The sequence below is a fragment of the Condylura cristata genome, unplaced genomic scaffold, assembly GCF_000260355.1.
Source record: "Condylura cristata isolate star-nosed mole 26May11 unplaced genomic scaffold, ConCri1.0 scaffold00014, whole genome shotgun sequence".
Lineage (NCBI taxonomy): Eukaryota > Metazoa > Chordata > Mammalia > Eulipotyphla > Talpidae > Condylura > Condylura cristata.
Genome location: NW_004567115.1, coordinates 18363836 through 18383741, shown reverse-complemented (window position 1 = coordinate 18383741; position 19906 = coordinate 18363836). Strand labels below are relative to the sequence as shown.

General features: G+C 36.8%; 1 protein-coding gene across 2 annotated transcripts in view; it reads left to right on the top strand.

Annotated features, from left to right (window-relative positions):
* GTF2E2 (general transcription factor IIE, polypeptide 2, beta 34kDa) overlaps positions 1 to 19906 on the top strand; it is a 67751-nt gene that overhangs the window by 47151 nt on the left and 694 nt on the right. For both annotated transcript variants that reach the window (XM_012724950.1, XM_004682212.2), the window contains exons 6-7: positions 7949 to 8042; positions 17099 to 17214. In XM_012724950.1, the coding sequence (XP_012580404.1) occupies positions 7949 to 8042; positions 17099 to 17214 (210 nt within the window). The remainder of the gene's footprint in view (positions 1 to 7948; positions 8043 to 17098; positions 17215 to 19906) is intronic.

Genomic DNA, 19906 nt, shown 5'->3' with positions numbered 1-19906 from the left:
GTTGCTAGTTGTTTGAAGATGTGCCATTCTCACTGGGGTGAGGTGGTATCTCATTGTGGTTTTAATTTGCATCTCCCTTATTACAGGTGATGTTGGACATTTTTTCATATGCTTGTTGTCCATCTGCATTTCCTCTTTTGGAGAAGTGTCTTTTTAGCTCTTCTGCCCATTTTTTGATGGGGTTGTTTAGTTTCATAAGTTCTGTGTATATCTTTGTGATCAATCCTTTATCACTAGTTTTGGGTGAGAAAATTTTTTCCCAATCAGTGGGGTGTCTGTTTTTTTGTAATGTCTCTTTTGTTGTACAGAAACTCTTTAACTTACTTTAGTCTCATCTACTTATCCTGGCCTTCACTATCATTGCATTGGATGCTGTATCTTCAAAGATGTTACTGAAAGTGGTGTAGTGTTTTGCCCATCTTTGCTTTGAGAATTTTTTTTTTAAAGATTTATTTATTTATGCATAAAGAGCTGGGGTACAAACCAGAGGTGCAGGGGTGGTGAGAGGATTCACCAGAGACAGAGTGGGGAGCAGAACAGGCAGATTGATGAAGTACACTGCTGAGGGGAGCAGTGAGTCAGGAGAGGTCTGCCATGCCATGTGGGTCACGTCCGGGGCTGGGGATTGAACTCGCGCTGAAGTGGTTGCAGCCAGCTTACAGTGCTGCATCCTAACCCTTTGCGCCACCAGGGAGGGCCCTGCTTCGAGATATTTTATAGTTTCTGTTCTTATGTCTAGGTCTTTAATCCACTTCGAGTTGATTTTTGTGTATGATGGGAGGTAGTAATCTAGTTTCATTTTTTTGCATGTAGCTTTCCAGTTTCCCAGCACCATTTGATGAACAAACTTTCTTTGTTTCATTGTATTTTCTTTGCTCTATTGTCAAAGATTAGCTGCCCATACACCTATGGTTTATATCTGGGTTTTCAATTCAAATCGACTGGTCTGTATGTCTGTTCTTGTTCCAGTACCATGCAGTTTTGATTATTATGGCTTTGTAGTATAGCTTGAAGTTTGGGATTGTAATGCCTCCATTCTCTTCTTAGTCATGAGAGTTTTGGCTGTTCAAAGTCTTTTGTTTTTCCATACGAATCTCATCATATTTTTTCTATTTCTTTGAAGAATGACATTGAGACTTTTATTGGGATGGCATTAAAGCTGTATTTTGGTAGGATTACCATTCTGATAATGTTAATTCTTCTGATCCATGAGCAGGGGACGTCTTACCATTTCATGGTATCGTCTTGTATTTCTTTTAGTTTTTTCTTTTTTTAAAGATTTATTTATTCATGCATAGAGAACTGGGGTACAGAAAGAGGTGCAAGGGCAGTGAGAGGATTCACCAGAGACGGAGGGGGGAGCAGAACAGGCAGATCAACAAAGTGTACTGCTGAGGGGAGCAGCGGGCGGGTTAGGAGAGGTCTGCCATGCCATGTGGGTCACCTCTGTGGTGGGGAGCGAACTCACACAGAAGTGGCTGCCGCAAGCTTATCAGTGCTGTGCTTTAACCCACTGCACCACCAGGGAGGGCCCTAACAGTGTTTTGTAATTTTCTTTGTATAGGTCTTTTACCTCTTTTGTTAGGTTGATTCCCAGGTATTTGATTCTTTTTAATTGAAATAGGGATTTTTTTTTTTAATTTCTGCTTCTGATTGATTATAGCAAGGCCTCTGGATTTTATACCCTGCTACCTTGCTAAACTGGTTGATGGCTTTGATTAGTTTCTCTGGAGTTTTTAGGGTTTTCCATGTAAATTAACATATTGTCTGCAAATAAGGACAGTTTTACTTCATCTTACCCTGTTTGGATTGGATTCCTTGTATGTCTTTTTCCTGTCTTGCTGCTTTGGCTAGAACTTCAGTGTTAATGTTGAAGAGCAGTGGTGATAGTGGACACCCTTGTCTTGTTCCTGATCTCAAAGGAAAGGCTTTCAGCTCTTCTCTGTTGAGGATAATATTAGCTGTGGGTTTGTCATATATGGCTTTTATCATGTTGAGGTATGTTTCTTCTACTCTGAGGATTTCAAGGGTCTTAAACATAAATGGGTGTTGAACTTTGTCAAATGGCCTTCTCCACATCTATTGATAGGATTCGTGGTTTTTATTTTTCTATCAGTTGATGTGATGGATTACATTAATTGATTTTCTGATGTTGAACCATCCTTGTGCTCCTGGGATAAAGCCCAGTTGGTCGTGGTGTATTATTCTTTTAATGCATTGTTGGATTCTGTTGACTTAACATTTTGTTGAGTTTGCATCAGTGTTCATTAGGGAGATTGGTCTGAAGTTTTCTTTTTTTGTGCGTTCTTTGTTAGGTTTTGGTATGAATGTGATGTTGGCTTTGTAGAACATATGTTTTAGTTTTCCTTTTTCAATTTTTTGGATGAATTTGTGTAGAATAGGCACTAGTTCTTTTCTGAATGTTTGGTAAAATTCACTTGTAAATTCATCTGGTCCTGGGCTTTTATTTTTGGGGAGGGTTTTGATTACTCCTTCAATTTCCTTGCTTGTAATTGACCTGTTTAGTTCTCTTTCTTCTCTGTCTAGCTTTGGGTAGTTGTAGAGTTGTAGGAGTTTGTCCTACAACTCTAAATTGTTGAATTTGTTTTCATATAATTGTTCATAGAGAATACTCAAGATTTTTAACTTGACAATGTTTAAAATTCAACAACCTGCACAAATGTTATGAAGAATAAATATCCTCAAAGTTGATATATTGTGCACTGACAGTATGTAATACTACTGAACGCTAGCTTGACAGTTGAATGTTTCCTTTTCTACAATTTTGATGTAGGCTGTATTGTTACTGTGCAGTAGACTTTTCATTACATTCTAAAGTAGGACAGTGTTATAAACTGATAGTTGTATATTTTAACTAATTTTGTGATGTAAAGTCACATTAACACCCTGTCTTTAGTTCCTCTATTCCCTAATGATTTTAGCTGAAGCATTATGAAACACAGCATGTTCAATTTCAGGTGGGACTGTGCCCACATTAATCAAAATCTAGTACTTTTATTTAAAAAATGTGAAGATGTTTTTCAAGAGAGTTCTTTGGCATAGCTTTCTGTGTTGCTTTGTTCAATTCTTGGTGGAGATTGAATATAGTTATTACTTTTTGTTGACAATAAAATGCTTTGGAGAACTGTACAGTGTTAGCAAGGAATCAGAAGGATTCTGCTAAAGTAAGAAACAAGAGAATGAGGCAAACCAGTGACTATTCTAGATTACTCATTCTTTAGTGATTGCATTTGGAGGGTTTTCTAATAATTACTTTAACTTCCAGTATTATCTTAGTAGGCCAGTCTGCAACTGTAATATGATGCACTACTTTTAAGGTGATGTACTGAATCAGCTCTTTGTAGGGGTGAATTTTTTAAAAATCAGAAATGCTTTAATTGTAAAAACACACAGACCAAATTTCACAGGTTAGGCATTTTTAAGAATACAGTTTAGTAGTGTTCAGTATATTCATATTATTTTACAAAAGGATTACAGAACATAAACATTTTGTACAAGTGAAATATTTTTCTGAGACATTACTTTCAGTAGTTATTAAATGACAGTTCCCGCTCCCTCTTCCCATAGTCCCTGACAACCTCCATTTGATTACTCTGAATACCTCATATAAATGGAATTGTATTGTCTTTATGATTAGTATTTTACTTAGCATGTTTGCAAGGTTTATACCTTGTGGAGCTTCTGAATTTCCCTTTTTCTCAGATTAATACTATGTTACACTTATATTCCATGTTATACTTCTCCATTCATCTCTTGATGGGCATTTCAGTTCCTTCCATGTTTATTTCTATTAGTGATGCTGCTTTCAATATAGGTGTATGAATATTTGAGGTGCATTCCTTAGGATATATACTTAGAAGTGGACTTACTGGATTGTGTATTTTTACATTGTAAATCATTATATTTTTACATTGTGAAGGAACCACTGTACTATGTTTGTGGCAATTGTAATATTTTACTTTTCCTATCAGCAGTGTCCAGTGTTTTCACCTCTTTGTCATTGCTTGTTTTTGTCAGGTGGTATCTCATTGTAGGCTTGTGTTTCCCTAATTATTAGTGATATTGAACATCTTTTCATGTGCTTTTTGGCTATTTTTATATATTTGGAGAAATGTCTATTCATATCCTTTACCTTTGCTTTAAAATTTGCTTGCTTTTTTGTTGATTTTAAATTGAGTTAGGCTTTTGTTTTATTTTTCTATTCGGGGTATTAATTTGTTAACAGATAAGATTTAAAATTCTCCTTCACCCCTGTCAGTTTCCTTTTGACTTTTTCTAAAAACTATTTATTTATGCATACAGAGCTGGGGTACAGGCCAGAGGTGCAGGGACGGTGAGAGGATTCACCAGAGACAGAGTGGGGAGCAGAGCAGTCCAACTGAGGAAGTACACTACAAGGGGAGCAGTGTGCAGGTCAGGAGAGGTGTGCCGAGCTATGTGGGTCACCTCTGGGGTGGGCAGGGATCAAAATCATGCTGAAGTAGCTTTAGCTTCTTAGTGCTATACTTTAACCCACTGCACCACCAGGGAGGGCCAGCCTTTTTACTCTTGATACACAGAACTTTAAAATTTTCATGGAATCTGATTTGTCTTTTGTTTTGGCTGCCTGTGCCTTTGCAGTCACGTCTTTGAAATCATTGTCAAATACAGTGCCATGAAGCTTTTGCTCTGTTGTAAGAATTTTAATAGTTTTAGGCTTTTTATTTAGATCCATTTTGAGTTAATTTTTCTTACCGTGTTAGATAAGACTCCAGACCAATTCTGTTGTGCGTGGATATCCTTTTCCTAGCACTTCTAGTTGAAAAGACTTTCCCTTCTCCCATTGATTAACACTCTGTGAAAAACTTTTTTTCGTTTATTTATTTATTCATATAAGAACTTGGGAGTAGGTCAGAGAAGCAGGGGATAAGGGGATTCACCAGAGACAGAGTGGGAAGAACAGGCAGATTGACTAAAATATACTACTAAGGAGAGCAGCAGGTGAGACAAGAGATATGCTGTGAAATGTGGGTTAGTTCTCTGACTGGGGATTGATCTCATTCTGCAGTGGTTGGTAATAGCTTGATAGTGCTGAGATTTAATCCCTGTGCTACCAAGAGGAGGCCCTATTACAAATCTTACTACAAGATAAGTAGAGGTTTATTTCTGGATTGTTTACTCTTTTTTTTTTTTAAGATTTATTTATTTATGCATACAGAACTGGAGTACAAGCCAGAGGTGCAGGGGTGGTGAGAGGATTCACCAGGGAAAGAGGACAGGTAGATGGACAAAGTACACTGCTGAGGGGAGCAGTGGGTGGGTCAGGAGAGTCTGCCGTGCCATGTGGATCTCCTCTTGGGCAGGGATCAAACTTGCACTGAAGCGGCTTGCTGTGTTGTAACCCATTGCACCACCAGGGAGGACCTGGAGTTTTTATTCTATATCACTTCCTTGGTTAATTTCTTAGCATTTTATTCTTTTTATGATATTGTAAACGAAATTGTTTTTAATTTCCTTTTCAGAATATTGTGTGTAGAAATGTGTTTACTTTGTTATGCTTCTACTTTGCTGACCTTTTAAGATTAGTTACAAGTTTTTGATGTAGTTTTTAGTATTTTCTACATGTAAGGTCATATGTGCAAATATTTTTCTTTTTCCCTTCCAGTTTGAATACCTTTTATTTCTCTTGTCTGGTTGCTCGGATTAGAACTTCTAGTACTATGTTGAGTAGAAGTGGTGAACATTGTCAGTGTAGGAAAACCTGCAGTTTTCTTCCTCGTTGCTTATCTTTGCAAAGAACACTTCTGACTTGTGCTTACCAGAGTGTAGGGTGTTTCCTTCACCAAACAAATTTTTAGTACACAACCTGATTATATACAATTTAATTTGGTCTCAGTTACTAAATTATTAATCAGTACTGGAGATAGTGATAGATCCCCTTTACAGTTGGAGATTTTATAGTGGCTTTGTCATATAGGCATATCAACCCCATCTTTGTCTTTCCTTCTTTAGAAAATTGGTGGGGTGGGGCAAATAAATGATGCTGCTGCTTTTTGGCGACCCCTTTCTCCTCTGTTTAGGAGCACTTCAGGATCCCACCCACAGTCACTTATTTAGAACAAAAGATGTTCCTAGTACTCTTACCCTTATAAGATTTTAGGAGCTCTGTGCTAGGAACTGGGAACAGAGATCAATGTGTATATTTTCTGTTACCTCACAGTGGACATCCTTGCCTTGTCTCTAGGGGTTTAAGAGCTTTTTCACTGTCACAAATGATATTTCCTATTTGTATAAACTTAAGCTCTTTCCAGGCCTTTCCTAAACTTTTCCCTTTTGTATATATGATTACTTTCAGTATTCCCTGCTAAAGTGGTTGTTTTCCAATGTCCTGTTCTTTGATGTTGTCCAAGTTTTTCCGTGGAAGTTACAAGTTTTCTATAGACTCCACAGGTTCAAAATAGTTATACAGGTTCTTCCACTTCAATTGTTGTCTATTTTGGGAGACAGATGCTTCCTATTTTGTCATTTCCTCCAGTTTCATACTTCTTGAAGATTGGTTGGCTTTTCAGCCTCCCTGGAGATTCCATATTAATTTTAGGATGGATTTTTCCTTTTCTGTAAAAAGTAATACTGCATTTTTTGATAGGGATAGTATTGAATCTATAGGTTGTTTTGGTTGTTATTGACATCTTAATATTAAGTCTTCCAATCCATGAACATGAAATGTCTTCCTTTTATTTGTGCCTTTAATGTCTTTCAAGTTCATTTCATTTACATCACATATATAATCATTACCATTACCCACCTGGGTTCAGTGAAGTTTTAGTGCTTATATTATGAATAATTTACATGAATAAGAATAAAAAGGGATGGTAAAAACAGCTTTATTACACATTTTAATAGTTTAACACAGCAAACCTCTGTATCAGGTACATTCTGGCAAATACACAAGATGAAAGAATACATTTATATGTCTTTTTAGTTAAATGAGATGATAGATTTTTATCACACAATATTGTACAAGAAAGTCCTTACTATTGAGTAATGAAGTGAATGAAAGTACTTTTTATCCATAAATTATGTTGTTCATTCACTGAGCCTTATTTTTCCTTCTAGATTTAATGAGATACAATTGACATATAACAAAATATAGTTTTAGGTATACAACATAGTGATTTAATATATGCCTACACTGTGAAGTCATTTTTGCAAGGTTATTTATATCTAGTATCATTATCAAAAAATACAGTTTGAGACTTTATTTCTATGATGAATTGCAACATCATTATTAATGTGGAATACTGTTATTAGGCTTTTACCATTCCCATACTGATCCATTAGTAATAGTGAAAGAACTTATGTTACTTTTGTCTTTGTCTGAACAGTACAAAATGAGAATTGTCAACACTACTCAGTGAAAGCTAAAGACAACAAAACTAATCCAATATGTCCTCCTGAAAGAGTGCATTGTGCAGTGCAGTAAGAAAACTGAAGAATGATTACTTCATTTCACTGTTGTGTCATGTTTCTAGATGGTTTAGTCATTTTTTTTATTTTAGTTTTTGAAAGTATGATTGGAAGCAGTTGGTAGGTAATGATAGGTAAGTAACAAAGTATTTCAAGATAGAGAAAAAGTAAGAACATGAAGAGCTATCCTAACTTAATAAAAGGAGCCAATGGACCCAAACAGTAATTACAATACAGATTGAATTTTATTGGTTTTTAAAGATAAGTGTAAATTTACCTTTTTCGCCTTTGCAAAACCTGTAAAGGTTTTGAAATATTCTTTAAAAAAAAAACAAACACAGAATTCTCCAGATTGAAACTCAACCAAAGCTCTGTCTAGTGAATCTTAATGGTACATTGTGGGTTAAAATGGTAGTCATTTGTTGTACAGATTTTGGTGAGGTAATTTGGAGTTAACTGAAATTATGTCCTTATCTTTAAGGCTTTAGGGGACCAGATACTATGTGTAAACCGTCCTGATAAGAAGAAAGTTCTTTTCTTCAATGATAAGAGCTGTCAATTTTCTGTGGATGAAGGTAAGCCTTTTTGTATTTGAATTTCCTACCTTTGCAAGTATACTACAAATTTAAGGTGACAAAATTCACAATATTATAATTCTGCTTTTTTTCACTTCTTAGAATAGAAATATCTGTATCTAACATTGTTAATCAGAGTGGAATGTGTAATTTGAATGATTTTAGGTTAATTGTACTTTATGGAAGTTCACGATTTCTTGTTTTTATAGTTCAACTATATAAAAAAATTTACTTTTTTGTTATTTTAGAAATAATACTTCACATCCTGATAAGAAAATTTGATGCAGTATGGGAAAAGGACAAGCTTTTGTTAGTGACAGATATTCTCTAAAGTTACTTATGAATCTTTTGATTATCAAATAGGATGAGGAAGTGTAGTTTTTTCTTTTTTGCAGTTATAGGGTTGAGTGTTGATCTTGAGTCATTAACTACATATATGATATCTGTCATTTTGGATTTCAGTTTTAAATACTTTGTCAAGTAAATTGGGGATGGGGTGGGGAAGGTTTTTGTTTTTTGTTTTTTTTCCTTTTCAGTAGTTTATTTTTCCGTCATTTTGTGCATTTTTCCATCTCAGTTGTAATCCCCTTGGGCTTCCCATCACCAAAAGTCCAGTGCATTTCCCTCCCAGGTGGGGAAGGTTTTAGTCTGAGAATGTCTTTGCTATGTAAGTAGAATTTTCCTTTAAAGAAATAAGGTGTTTTCTTTAAATGTGTACCCATTTTTAAGTTTTATAAAGTAGCAAGAATTGAACATTAGTTTAATTACAAATTTCAAAAGTATTGCAAACTCACAATTTAGAAAGAAGTGAAATAGAATCCTCTTTAATTATTTATGCAACTCTAATGTATAGTATACTGTAAACTGTAATATTATAGTAAACTGTAATATTTTAGTATGGAGTCAATTTTTCCACAAGGAAAAATTCTGCCATTTTTAACCATGACTTAAATTCTACCAATATTTAAAAATTAAACATATTTATTTAGAATAAGTACTACATGATATAATTGTGTACTTCTCTGAGTAACAGAAAAAGAAAATAAAGTACACATGATGAAGACATTCTTTACCTAGTGGTAAATTTCATTCAATATATTTTTTATGCAGCCAAAAATGCAAATTCTCAGTTCCCTGAAAACTGAAAATAAACTTTTCTACTTGACATGTAGTAGCACTTATCTATTTTATAGCTTATATATCACAGAATAGTGAGAGCTATGGCCTGGAAATCTAATTTATATATTATTGTGCCATCAAAGAGAACATACACCATTATAAATTTACAAGGTACAAGGGAATTAATACATTAAAACAAAATTTAAATACTTTTTTTTGCTAAAAGAGATGTCGAGTTATTTTCAGAGGTATTAGAATAATGTGTGAGGCTGCATAGAGGTTTGATTTTAAAATATATTGAAGGAAACTTACCACTGGATAAAGAATGTCTTTACCATAATATTTAAAAATTATATACATTTATTTAGAATAAATACTACATGATATAATTGTGTACTTCTTTTAATAACAGAAAAAGGTAAAGAGAATAAAAATACACACACGATAGGGCTCTCCCTGGTGGCGCAATGGGTTAGGACGTAGCACTGCAAGCTAGCCACAGTTGCTTCAATGCAACTTCAATCCCAGGCCCTGTAGGTGACCCACATGGCGCAGCAGACCTCTCCTAACTGGGCTGCTGCTTTCCCCAGCTGTGTACTTGTTTGATCTGCCTGTTCTGTTCCCCCACTCTGTCTCTGGTGAATCCTCTCACTGCTCCTCTGGCCTGTACCCCAGTTCTGTATGCATCAATAAATAAATCTTAAAAAAAAATACACATGGTAAAGACAGGAATGTTAGCTTTCATTTAGGAATCTAGAAAACTAGAGAACGTTTTGTTTTATACTAACAACCACCACCAGGCAGCTGCACCTTTATAGCTTTCTTGAATCCATCAGAATTTTGAGTTTGCAGGGTAAACACTTAGCCCAAAATTTGAGGAGACAGAGATTTCCAAAATATAGATGGGTTACAAGTGCTTGTTCACCTGGGAAATACAAAATGAATACAATCAGATTACTTTAGTTAACTATTTTCATGAACTGCTGCATCTGGGTTTAGGAGAGAATATAGAGCCCCTGGAGGCTGAGATGCATGGGAATTTGTACCTTCTTACAGTCTCTTCTCCGTCAACTTCACTGTATTCTTCAAAAAGATGGAGGCTAAGTCAAGTTTACTGCCCTCTTTGGGCAGACTTAGGGGTGGAGGTGCTTCAGGAAAAATGAAACCTAGCCTGAATTCTTACCCTTTCTTGTCTCCTATGAGACAAAAGCTTTACTTAAGCTGATGTGAGGAGGGAGCAGAAGGAACACTTTCTTCTACTTCTCGGGAAGTGAGCAGGAATAGTGCTGGGTCCAGAACTAAGTACAAGGAAATAGGCAGAACACTGAGAGGGCCACTTTCCAGAAACGAGGGAACACAATGCTTGCCTAAAGCACTCCTTTATGAAAGTGAACAGATCAGTAACAGCTAACTGACATTGCATGGAGCCTGACAGGTATGTCAGGTGCAGCATAAAGGGGATACATGAAACAATAGGCCAAGCAGACACTGAGAACAACCCTTTGAAGTGAACCTCTACCTTAAACATAAGGTATGTCTAGAAGAATTTGAATCTCTCATTCACTGTGTGTAACTGTAGTAGCAACAGACCACCGCTCATGTTCAGAAAATATAGTGACTCAACTTCTACACTCTGAAGGCCTACTAGCAGGAAAGGCGTGCCTACATCTAGGCACATAAACAATCTACCTTAGTCTCAGCTGTCTTACAGAGGATATCCTGCTTTCAAAAAAAATGAGGCATTTAAAAAAAGCAAGGAAAGCAACACTCTAGTGAGACAAGGGAAGAAGCAAATTCTTAGGAATATATTTATACATAAAATAATTAGTAGGTTAAGACTTTGATGGAAAAGACAGAATTCATGATTAGATTGGTTATTTCAGCAGAGAGACAAAATCAAATGAAAGTTCTAGCAATGAAGATCACAGTAGCAGAGACTTCAATAAAGAATGCCTTCAGTAAACTCAAGTACAAATGGCATAATCAAAGGTGAATAGGCAAATTTGAAAATGGATTAATATAATTCATCTAAACTGAAATGAAACAAAATATAACAGCTTCACTGACTGACTTGATGTCTAATAGTATAAATATATAATTAAAATCTCAGAAGTGAGAGAATGGAATAGAAGAGCAAGTGGTAAAAAAATGTCCAAAAATTAATGAGAACCACTAACCCAAAGATCAAAAATCTCAGAGAATGGAAACAAGATAATCCTGACAAACAGTAGAAATATATATATATATAGGCATATCATTCAAATGAATGGAAATTGAAGATGAAATATTGAAGGTACTGAAAGTGTTCATTACAGAGGAAGAAATTACAGCAGTTTTTTTTTTTTTTTTAAGATTTATTTATTTATACATACAAGAACTGGAGTACAGCCCAGAGGTGCAGGGGGACGAGAGGATTCACCAGAGACAGAGTGGGGAGCAGAACAGGCAGATCAACGAAGTACACTGCTGAGGGGAGCAGTGGGAGGGGTCAGGAGAGGTCTGCTGCGCCATGTGGGATCACTTCTGGGGCAAGTGGGGATCGAACTCATGCTGAAGTGGCTTTTAGCTTCTTAGTGCTGTGCTTTAACCTGCTGCACCACCAGGGAGGGCTTGGCAGTGACATTTTTAACTGACCAGAAGGGGAAAGTTTTCAACCTAGAATTCTGTACGCAGCAAAAAGAATTCTTCAAAAAATGGAGAAACACTCAATCACAGTAGTTCTTTCATTCACAGAAAGAATCACCAGAAATAGTAAGGAGTTCTTCATACAAAAAACATGTGATAATTGATAGTAATTAGACCTATACAGCTATAAATGGAGTACATGAAGGTAAATAGAAAATTTATAATTATCTAGCTAAAATTCTGTTATTCATTTTTTTTTAAGTTTTATTTATTTAAACAGAACTAGGGTACAGGCCAGAGGTGCAGGGGTGGTGAGAGGATTCACTAAAGAGAGTGGGGAGCAGAAAAGGCAGATCAATGAAGAACCCCTCTGAGGGAAGCAGCAGGCAAGGCAGAAGAGGTCTGCTGCGCCATGTGGATCACCTCTGAGGCTGGGGATCGAACTTGAACTGAAGCAGCTGCAGCTAGCTTACACAGTGCTACTTCCTAACCCACTGTCCCATCAGGGAGGGCCCACATTTTTCAATTTTAGTTGCTCTGACAACAGCTGACTATAAAACAAAAATATTAAGAAATATATTTTATAGTGAGAGTGTGCCTTAGAGTAAAATTTATGGCCATAACTCAGGTGAACAGAAAGTATACAATTAAAAATCTTTAGACTTATTTGTTAACTGGTATAATTGTCTTGAGCATGTACTGTGATTTATTAAATGTTTGTATTGTAAACTCTCGGACAAACACTAAAATGATTCTTGAAAAAGTTACTGTAGTTAATGTATTGTACATTTGAAAGTTTCCAGGAGAGTAGATGTTAAAAGTTCTCATCACAAGAAAAAATAGTTGTAGCTCTGTATGGCAATGGATGGTAATTAAACTTACTATGGTAATCATTTTGTAATATACATATATCAGATCATATTACTTTTATATACCTAAAACTAATGTTATATGCCATATATTGACGTATAATAAGGCAGTAATAGAGATAAAATAAAATTGTAAATCTATATTCAGTTAATAAAATGGAACACATTAACAGAAGGGGGGATAAAGTAAATGGAACAGAAGCAATAATAAGCAAGGTGGTAGATTTTATTCTACACATATTAATAATTATGTTAGTGCCCTCTCTGGTGGTGCAAGGGGTTCAAGCTCAGCACTGCAAGCCAGCCATAGCTGCTTCAGTGCTAGTGTGAGTGCGATCCCCATCCCCAGAGCTGACCCACACAGTGTGGCAGACCTCTCCTCACCTACCTGCTGCTTCCCTAAGCAGTGTATTTTGTCAATCAGCCTGTTCTCCTCACCCTGTCTCCGGTGAAACCTGTCACTGTCCCTGCACCTCTGGCCTGCACCCCAGTTCTGTATGCATACATAAATAAATCTTCAAAAAAAATTATGTTAAATGGAAATCATATTAATTATGACATTTTTATCTTTCTAAAGATAATAAGTTATCTAACATTTTATTTTAAAACCTTGTATGTATATTAAGGCAGATATAAGTTTATAATTATGACAGACTTTCACAGATACAAAAGCAAGACTATAGTATAAATGTATCTGTAAGAAATTGACTTTAAATGTAAAGACATGGGTTAAAGCTAAGTGGAGGTAAAATGATTTACCATACAAACAATAATCTAGCTAGAACGACAGTATAAATATCAGATGAAGTAGAATTCAGAACAGAAAATTACCAAAGATGAAAAGGAGTATTATGTAAGTAATTAATTTGTACAATCCTGTAAAAATTTGTAGCAGTCTTATGTGTGTACATATTTAACAACCCAGCTTTTGGGTTAGAAAGAGTTATAACTGAAAGAACAAATCCACAGTTAAAGACTGGTGGCTACAAACTCCTCAGTAATTGAACAAGTAGATGAAAAATTGGTAAGGATATGAAGGTCTTAGTTGACAATTACAGACTGAGTACCAAACAACAGTAGCATACACATATTTTTCAGTACACATGGAAGACACCAACATAAATGGTACTCTGGACTACAAAACCTTAACTAATTTAAAAGAATTGAAAACATTCATAGTATGTTTGGCACATATAATTAGAAACAGGTCATAGACATATTTGAAGACTCCAAAATATTTAGACATTAATACTTTTAAATAACTTATGGTTTGAGGAGGAAATCACAAGGGAAGTAAAAGAAAAAGGTTGAATAAAAAAGTGTGAAAGCATAAAGTATCAGAATTCATGGGATGAAGTTAGTGGTGCTATTAAGGCAAAGTGCTTCATTAGAAAAGAATATTGCATTGTGCATATATGCCACATTTAATTTATCCAGTCATCAGTTAATGGACATTTAATTTATTTCTACCTTTTGGCTGTTATTAATATTCTAATAGAATAATTCATATTCATACGCAGCTTTTTCTGAGGAACATATGTTTTCATTTGGGCATATACCTAGGTGTGCAGTTGTTGGTCATATGTTAATTCTATGGCTAACTTTTTGAGGGCTTGCTATGCTGTTTTTCAAAGTGGCTACACCATTTTATATTCCATCAGCAATATATGAGGATTCTAATTTCTTTACACCTTCGCTAACAATTATTTTAGCCATCTTACTGGTTATGAAATGGTATCTTATTATGATTTTGATTTGTATTTCTGTAATGACTGATAGTGAGTGAATGTTTCCATGTTCTTACTGTTTCCATGTTCTTAATGTCCATATGTCTTTTGAGAAATGTTCATTCTTTGTCCATTTAAAAACTTGTGTTATTTTAATTATAGAGTTTTAAAAACATCTTTATTGTAGGTATATATGCCCATATACTTGGAGCTTTATTTTATGAATTATGTTTTCATTTTCTTTATTGTGTCCTTTTAGACAGCTTCATATTTTGATGAAATTTTTATAGCACTTTGTCTTCTGTTACCCTTCTAGTGTCATAGCTGAGATCACTGTCTAATGTACTGTTTATTTCCTAAGACTTTTAATTTTTATTTTTGCATAGAATAACTTGGATATAGGCCAGAGGTGCATGATGTGAGAGGAGCAACAGAGCAGGTAGCAGAACAGGCAGATTTTACTGAAATGCACTGCTAAGGGGAACAGTGGGCAAGACAGGAGAGGTCTGCTATGACATTGGTTAGTTCCCTAACCAAACGCAGACCATAGCTGTGATGGCACGGACACTAACCCCTATGCCACCAGGGAGGCCCCAGTTTACAGTTTCAACTCCTGCATTTTGATCTTTCATAATTTTGAGTTATGTTTGCATACAGTGTAAGATGTGGTTTCTGTGCCATTCTTAGAAAGCTGAATATTTATTACTACATTGTTACATATATTATTGATGTATAATCCAGCCATTCCTCTCTTAGGTGTTTACCCAAGTTCACTCAAAGTCCATGTCCGTTTATTTGAATCTGTCCTAACCTGGAAACAACTCCTATATCCTTAACTATCTCTTCAGAGGTGCTGCAAGATGGGGGCATAATGAAAATGTTGGATTTGCTTCCCCAGTACACACTGATATCGAAACTGGTGAAATTAAAATGAGCTCTGTAGATCAGGGAATGGGATTGTATTGGTGTTAATTTCATTAATTTTACTAAGATTATATAAAGTGTTAGAGGGAATCTGGTTGAACAGGAATTACTCTGCCAGCATTTTCTGTTAATATAAATTGAAAGTCTTGAAAAATGTAAAAGTAAACAAATACTGGGTGCCTAGACCATAATAGAAAATAGCATTTTCTGTTCTTGAAATGCTTATTGCCATTCAGCAAGCTGAGAAAGTCAGCAAAAGGTTGTCATCCATTAAGTTACTTATAATAATGTTTATAGATAAAGGTTCAGTGGTATATTAAAGAGCCATTAATATATGTATCGAAAGTTTTAAGTTTTTGTTTAGAGATGTTTTGGATTTAAATAACTTTGTGCCCAAGTTGAAATTTTCGTAGCATAAATCATTTTTGCATTTAGTCATCTTCAGCAAAATGCTCTTCAGTTTGTCATAGATCACACATTTATTTCATTAGTATCAGTAGAGTCTCATCTGCTTGGACAACATTTGCTTCATGAGTATGTATTGAAAGAAGAAAGAGAGGAAGGAGGAAAAGGGGGGAAAGGAGAAATATCTCTTCTGTGCAGTATCATGTGCGTACTTGATTTATGGCTTGTGAATGGATCCTCTAGGCAGCCTACTGAAAAGCTAATGGCCCTGGAATGCAAAGAGGGGTTGGTTCATCGCTGCCTTGGCATGTTTTCGCGTTGATAACGCTGGAGCAAATAGCATCAGATTGCTCAGGGAACTTTTTTTGCATTCCAGAGTGCATAGGTCTTATAATTTACTATCATGACATTTTTCATGTTTAAAAGTAAATATTGATAATGAAGTGAAACTTGGTTATTTGAACCTATCTCTAGGGGTAGATTTTAAGATACAAAAATTACTTTCATTTCCCGTTTGTGATCTATTTTGGTTGTAAAATAGTGATGTGACACAAGGACCAGTTTCTTAGGACAAGATGTAAGCTGAATGGAGAGCCTCCTTTGTTTTCAGGGAATGTCTAAGCGCCTCCCTTCTACACTCTTGACTTCTTAGTTAGCAGTCCCCTCCTTCCCATAAAATATTTTGTTTCCTAATCTCCCTAGTGTTTTTTTTTTACCTATAGGGAAGAAAAGAAGTTGACTGACTAAAGCTCAGGGGTGATGAACATTAAAGAATTTCAATGGAGAGACTGGAGCTGTGGAATAAAAGGAGAGTGTCTGTTAACTGTTTTTGTTTATCCAGGAAAGCAGGAGACCCCAATCACAGCACCCTTTGTTTATAACTCTTAAAAATAGAATACCACTGATCTGGCTTGTAATGGTGCAGTTCATGTTCCCAGGCTCTTCTGCTTCTAAGGGTTCAGTATTAGAATGTTCTTGTCTTAATATCTTTTTTTTTTTTTTTAAGATTTATTTATTCGTACAGAACTGAGGTACAGGTCAGAGATGCAGAGGGTGAGAGGATTCACCAGAGACAGAGTGGGATACAGAACAAGCAGATCGATGAAGTACACTGCTGAGGGGAGCAGCGGGCGGGTCAGGAGAGGTCTGCCACGCCATGTGGTCACCTCTGGGGCAGGCGGGAATCGAACTCATGGGGAAGTGGTTTAAGCTTCTTTGTGCTGTGCTTTAACCTGCTGTGCCACCAGGGAGGGCCCTACATCTTTTGTTTTTACAGTGAAATTTCAGATGTGTTAATTTAGACCTGAGGAAATAATTACACTTGAATTTTGATCATGTTTAGCTTATAGATATCTATTGTAAAATAACTACTATTTTGTTGGCACAGAATTTCAGAAATTGTGGAGGAGTGTCACTGTGGATTCAATGGATGAAGAGAAAATTGAGGACTATCTAAAACGACAGGGTATTTCTTCCATGCAGGAATCCGGACCAAAGAAAGTGGTATGTAATCTCTAGGGGGAGAAAATGTAATCCTCTTTTCTTTAATGTGTTAGTCAGCTTCCTACTTTGCTTTCTGAAAATCAAGTAGTCAGTTCTTTTTTTTTTTTTTTTAAACACTATTTATGCATGCGGTAACGGGTACAGGCCAAAGGTGCAGAGGGAGAGAGGATTCAGCAGAGACAGAGTGGGGAACAGAACAGGCAGATCCACTGAGATACACTACTGAAGGGAGCAGTGGGTTAAACAGGAGAGGTCTGTTGTACTTTCTGGGTCTGCTCCCTGGCAGGGGATTAAACTCATGCTGCAGTGGTTTGCAATAGCTTGATAATGCTGATGCTTTAACTGCTGCACCACCAGGGAGACCCCCAAGTAGTTAGTTCTTCCTTCAGTTTTTTCTCAGTGTCCTAATCTAGTGATCTGAGTCAGCTGCAAACCTGATCATGTCTCCTGTATTGAGTGCCAGATCTTTCTCTCAGGTGCTGCCCCCTAATCACGTGAGAACTTTCTCCATCATCCCTCCTGCCCCTGTCCTACTTTAAAGCTCCAGCCGTACCAAAGTTTTTCTAGTACCCACATGTTACCATTTTTCAGTTTCTAACAGGAACCTGCTCTCTCATCTTGCCCTTAAGACACTGTGTTCTCTTTACTTGTTCCTGGGACCTCTGGGTCTTGGCACATGGCTCTGCCTCAGTCCTACTTGATCACATTGAATTGTTATTTACTTTTATATCCCTTAGGAACCAGATACTGTTATTTTTAGGTTGGGTGTTATGAGTTACCAGAGACACAGTAGGGAGCAGAACAGGTGGATTTACTGAGATCACTGCTAAGAGGAGCATGGGGTGAGGTGCCTTAATGTGGGTTAGCACCTTGGTCAGTGAACTAACTCAGGCCATGGCAGTGACACTGCTGAGACTTAACTCCTAGGCCACCAGGGAAGACTTATGTTTTGTACCAGTTAATTTATCTTCTGTAGTCAAAAAACAAAGGATGGAGAAAGCCAGTGACTCACCAACACCCTAGACTTTAGCTACTCTGCCTCTCTCCTTTTTGTCCACGTTGTGACTGTTTATCTGTGTGTACACGTGTATGTGTGTCTTCAGTGATTTTATCAGGCCTCCTTAAAAGGGAATATTTATTGTTAGCGATTATTCCATAAGTTAGAATTGCAGCACTATGTGGTTTCCTCTTATTGCTTAGTTTGTTGATTTTTAAAAATCATGCAATATTAATATTTCAAATATACAGAAAATAGCAAAAGTATTTGACAAACTATCCAGCCAATTTCCTTATTACCATAGATCATTTTTTTTATTGTTAATGTTGGATTAAAAAAAAGATTTATTTATTTTAAAGATTTATTTATGTATGTAAGAACTGGATACAGGCCAGAGGTGCAGGAGGGTGAGAGGATTCACCAGAGAAAGAGTGAGGAGTAGAACAGCCAGATCGACTGAAATACACTGCTGAGGGGAGCGGCAGGTGGGTAAGGAGAAGTCTGCCTCACCATGTGGGTCCCTCCCTGGCTGGGACTCTTACTATTCTTGTTGCAGTAGTTGTAGATAGCTTCATAGTGCTGCACTTTAATCCATTGTGCCACCAGGGTGGGGCTCTAAAGATTTATTTATTTATGCCTACAGGAACTGGCATATAAGCTAGAGATGGGGGGAGGGTGAGAGGATTCAGCAGAGACACAGCAGGGAGTAGAAAAGACAGATCGACTGAAATACACTGCTGAGGAGAGCAGCGGGCAGGTCAGAAATAGTCTGCTGTGCCATGTGGTAGTTCCCTGGTTGGTGATCAAATTCTTGTTGCAGTGGTGGCGCACAGCCCCATAGTGCTTTCCTTTAACTCGTTGAGCCACCAGCGATGGCCTGGATTATTTTTTAAACCTGATAACAGAAATGAAGACAAAAGAGATTTACTCTCTTTTTTTTTTTTTTTTTTTTTTTTTTTAGTATTTTCAATGCCAGAGGTAAAGGGGGTGAGACGATTAGCCAGAGACAGTGGGGAACAAAACAGGCTGATCTACTGAAATATAGTGGTAAGGTAAACAGTGGCCAAGACAGAAGAAGTCTGTTGTGCCATGTGGGTTAGTTCCCTGGCCAGAGATCCAGCTTGGGTCATAGCTGTGATAATGCTGAGACTTAACCCCTAGGTCACCAAGGAGAACCTAGTGTGTCTTTTTTTTTTTTTTTTTTAAAGATTTATTTATTTGTGTATACAGAACTGGGGTACAGGCCAGAGGCTTAGGGGCGGCGAGAGGCTTCACCAGAGACAGAGTGGGGAACAGAACAGGCAGATTGACGAAGTACACTGCTGAGGGGAGCAGCGGGCGGGTCAGGAGAGGTCTGCCACGCCATGTGGTCACCTCTGGGGCAGGCGGGGATCAAACTTGTGCGGAAGCGGCTTTAGATTCTCAGTGCTGTGCTTTAACCCGCTGCGCCACCAGGGAGGGCCCCTAGTGTGTCTTTTTATCCATGTAATGACTAGTATAGTTCTGGCATGCATTTTTGCCAACCCATTTTTTTCTTCATTATAATAGAAGGTAACAGTTCTTGATTGCAGTTTGGGTGTGTGCTGTGGGTTAGCATGTATGATGTGCTACAAAGGATTGATAAACACCAAAATTCCTGCATCTCTTTGCTCTTGGTTTCTGGACTTCTTTGGCAACTCCTTACTTTACTACACG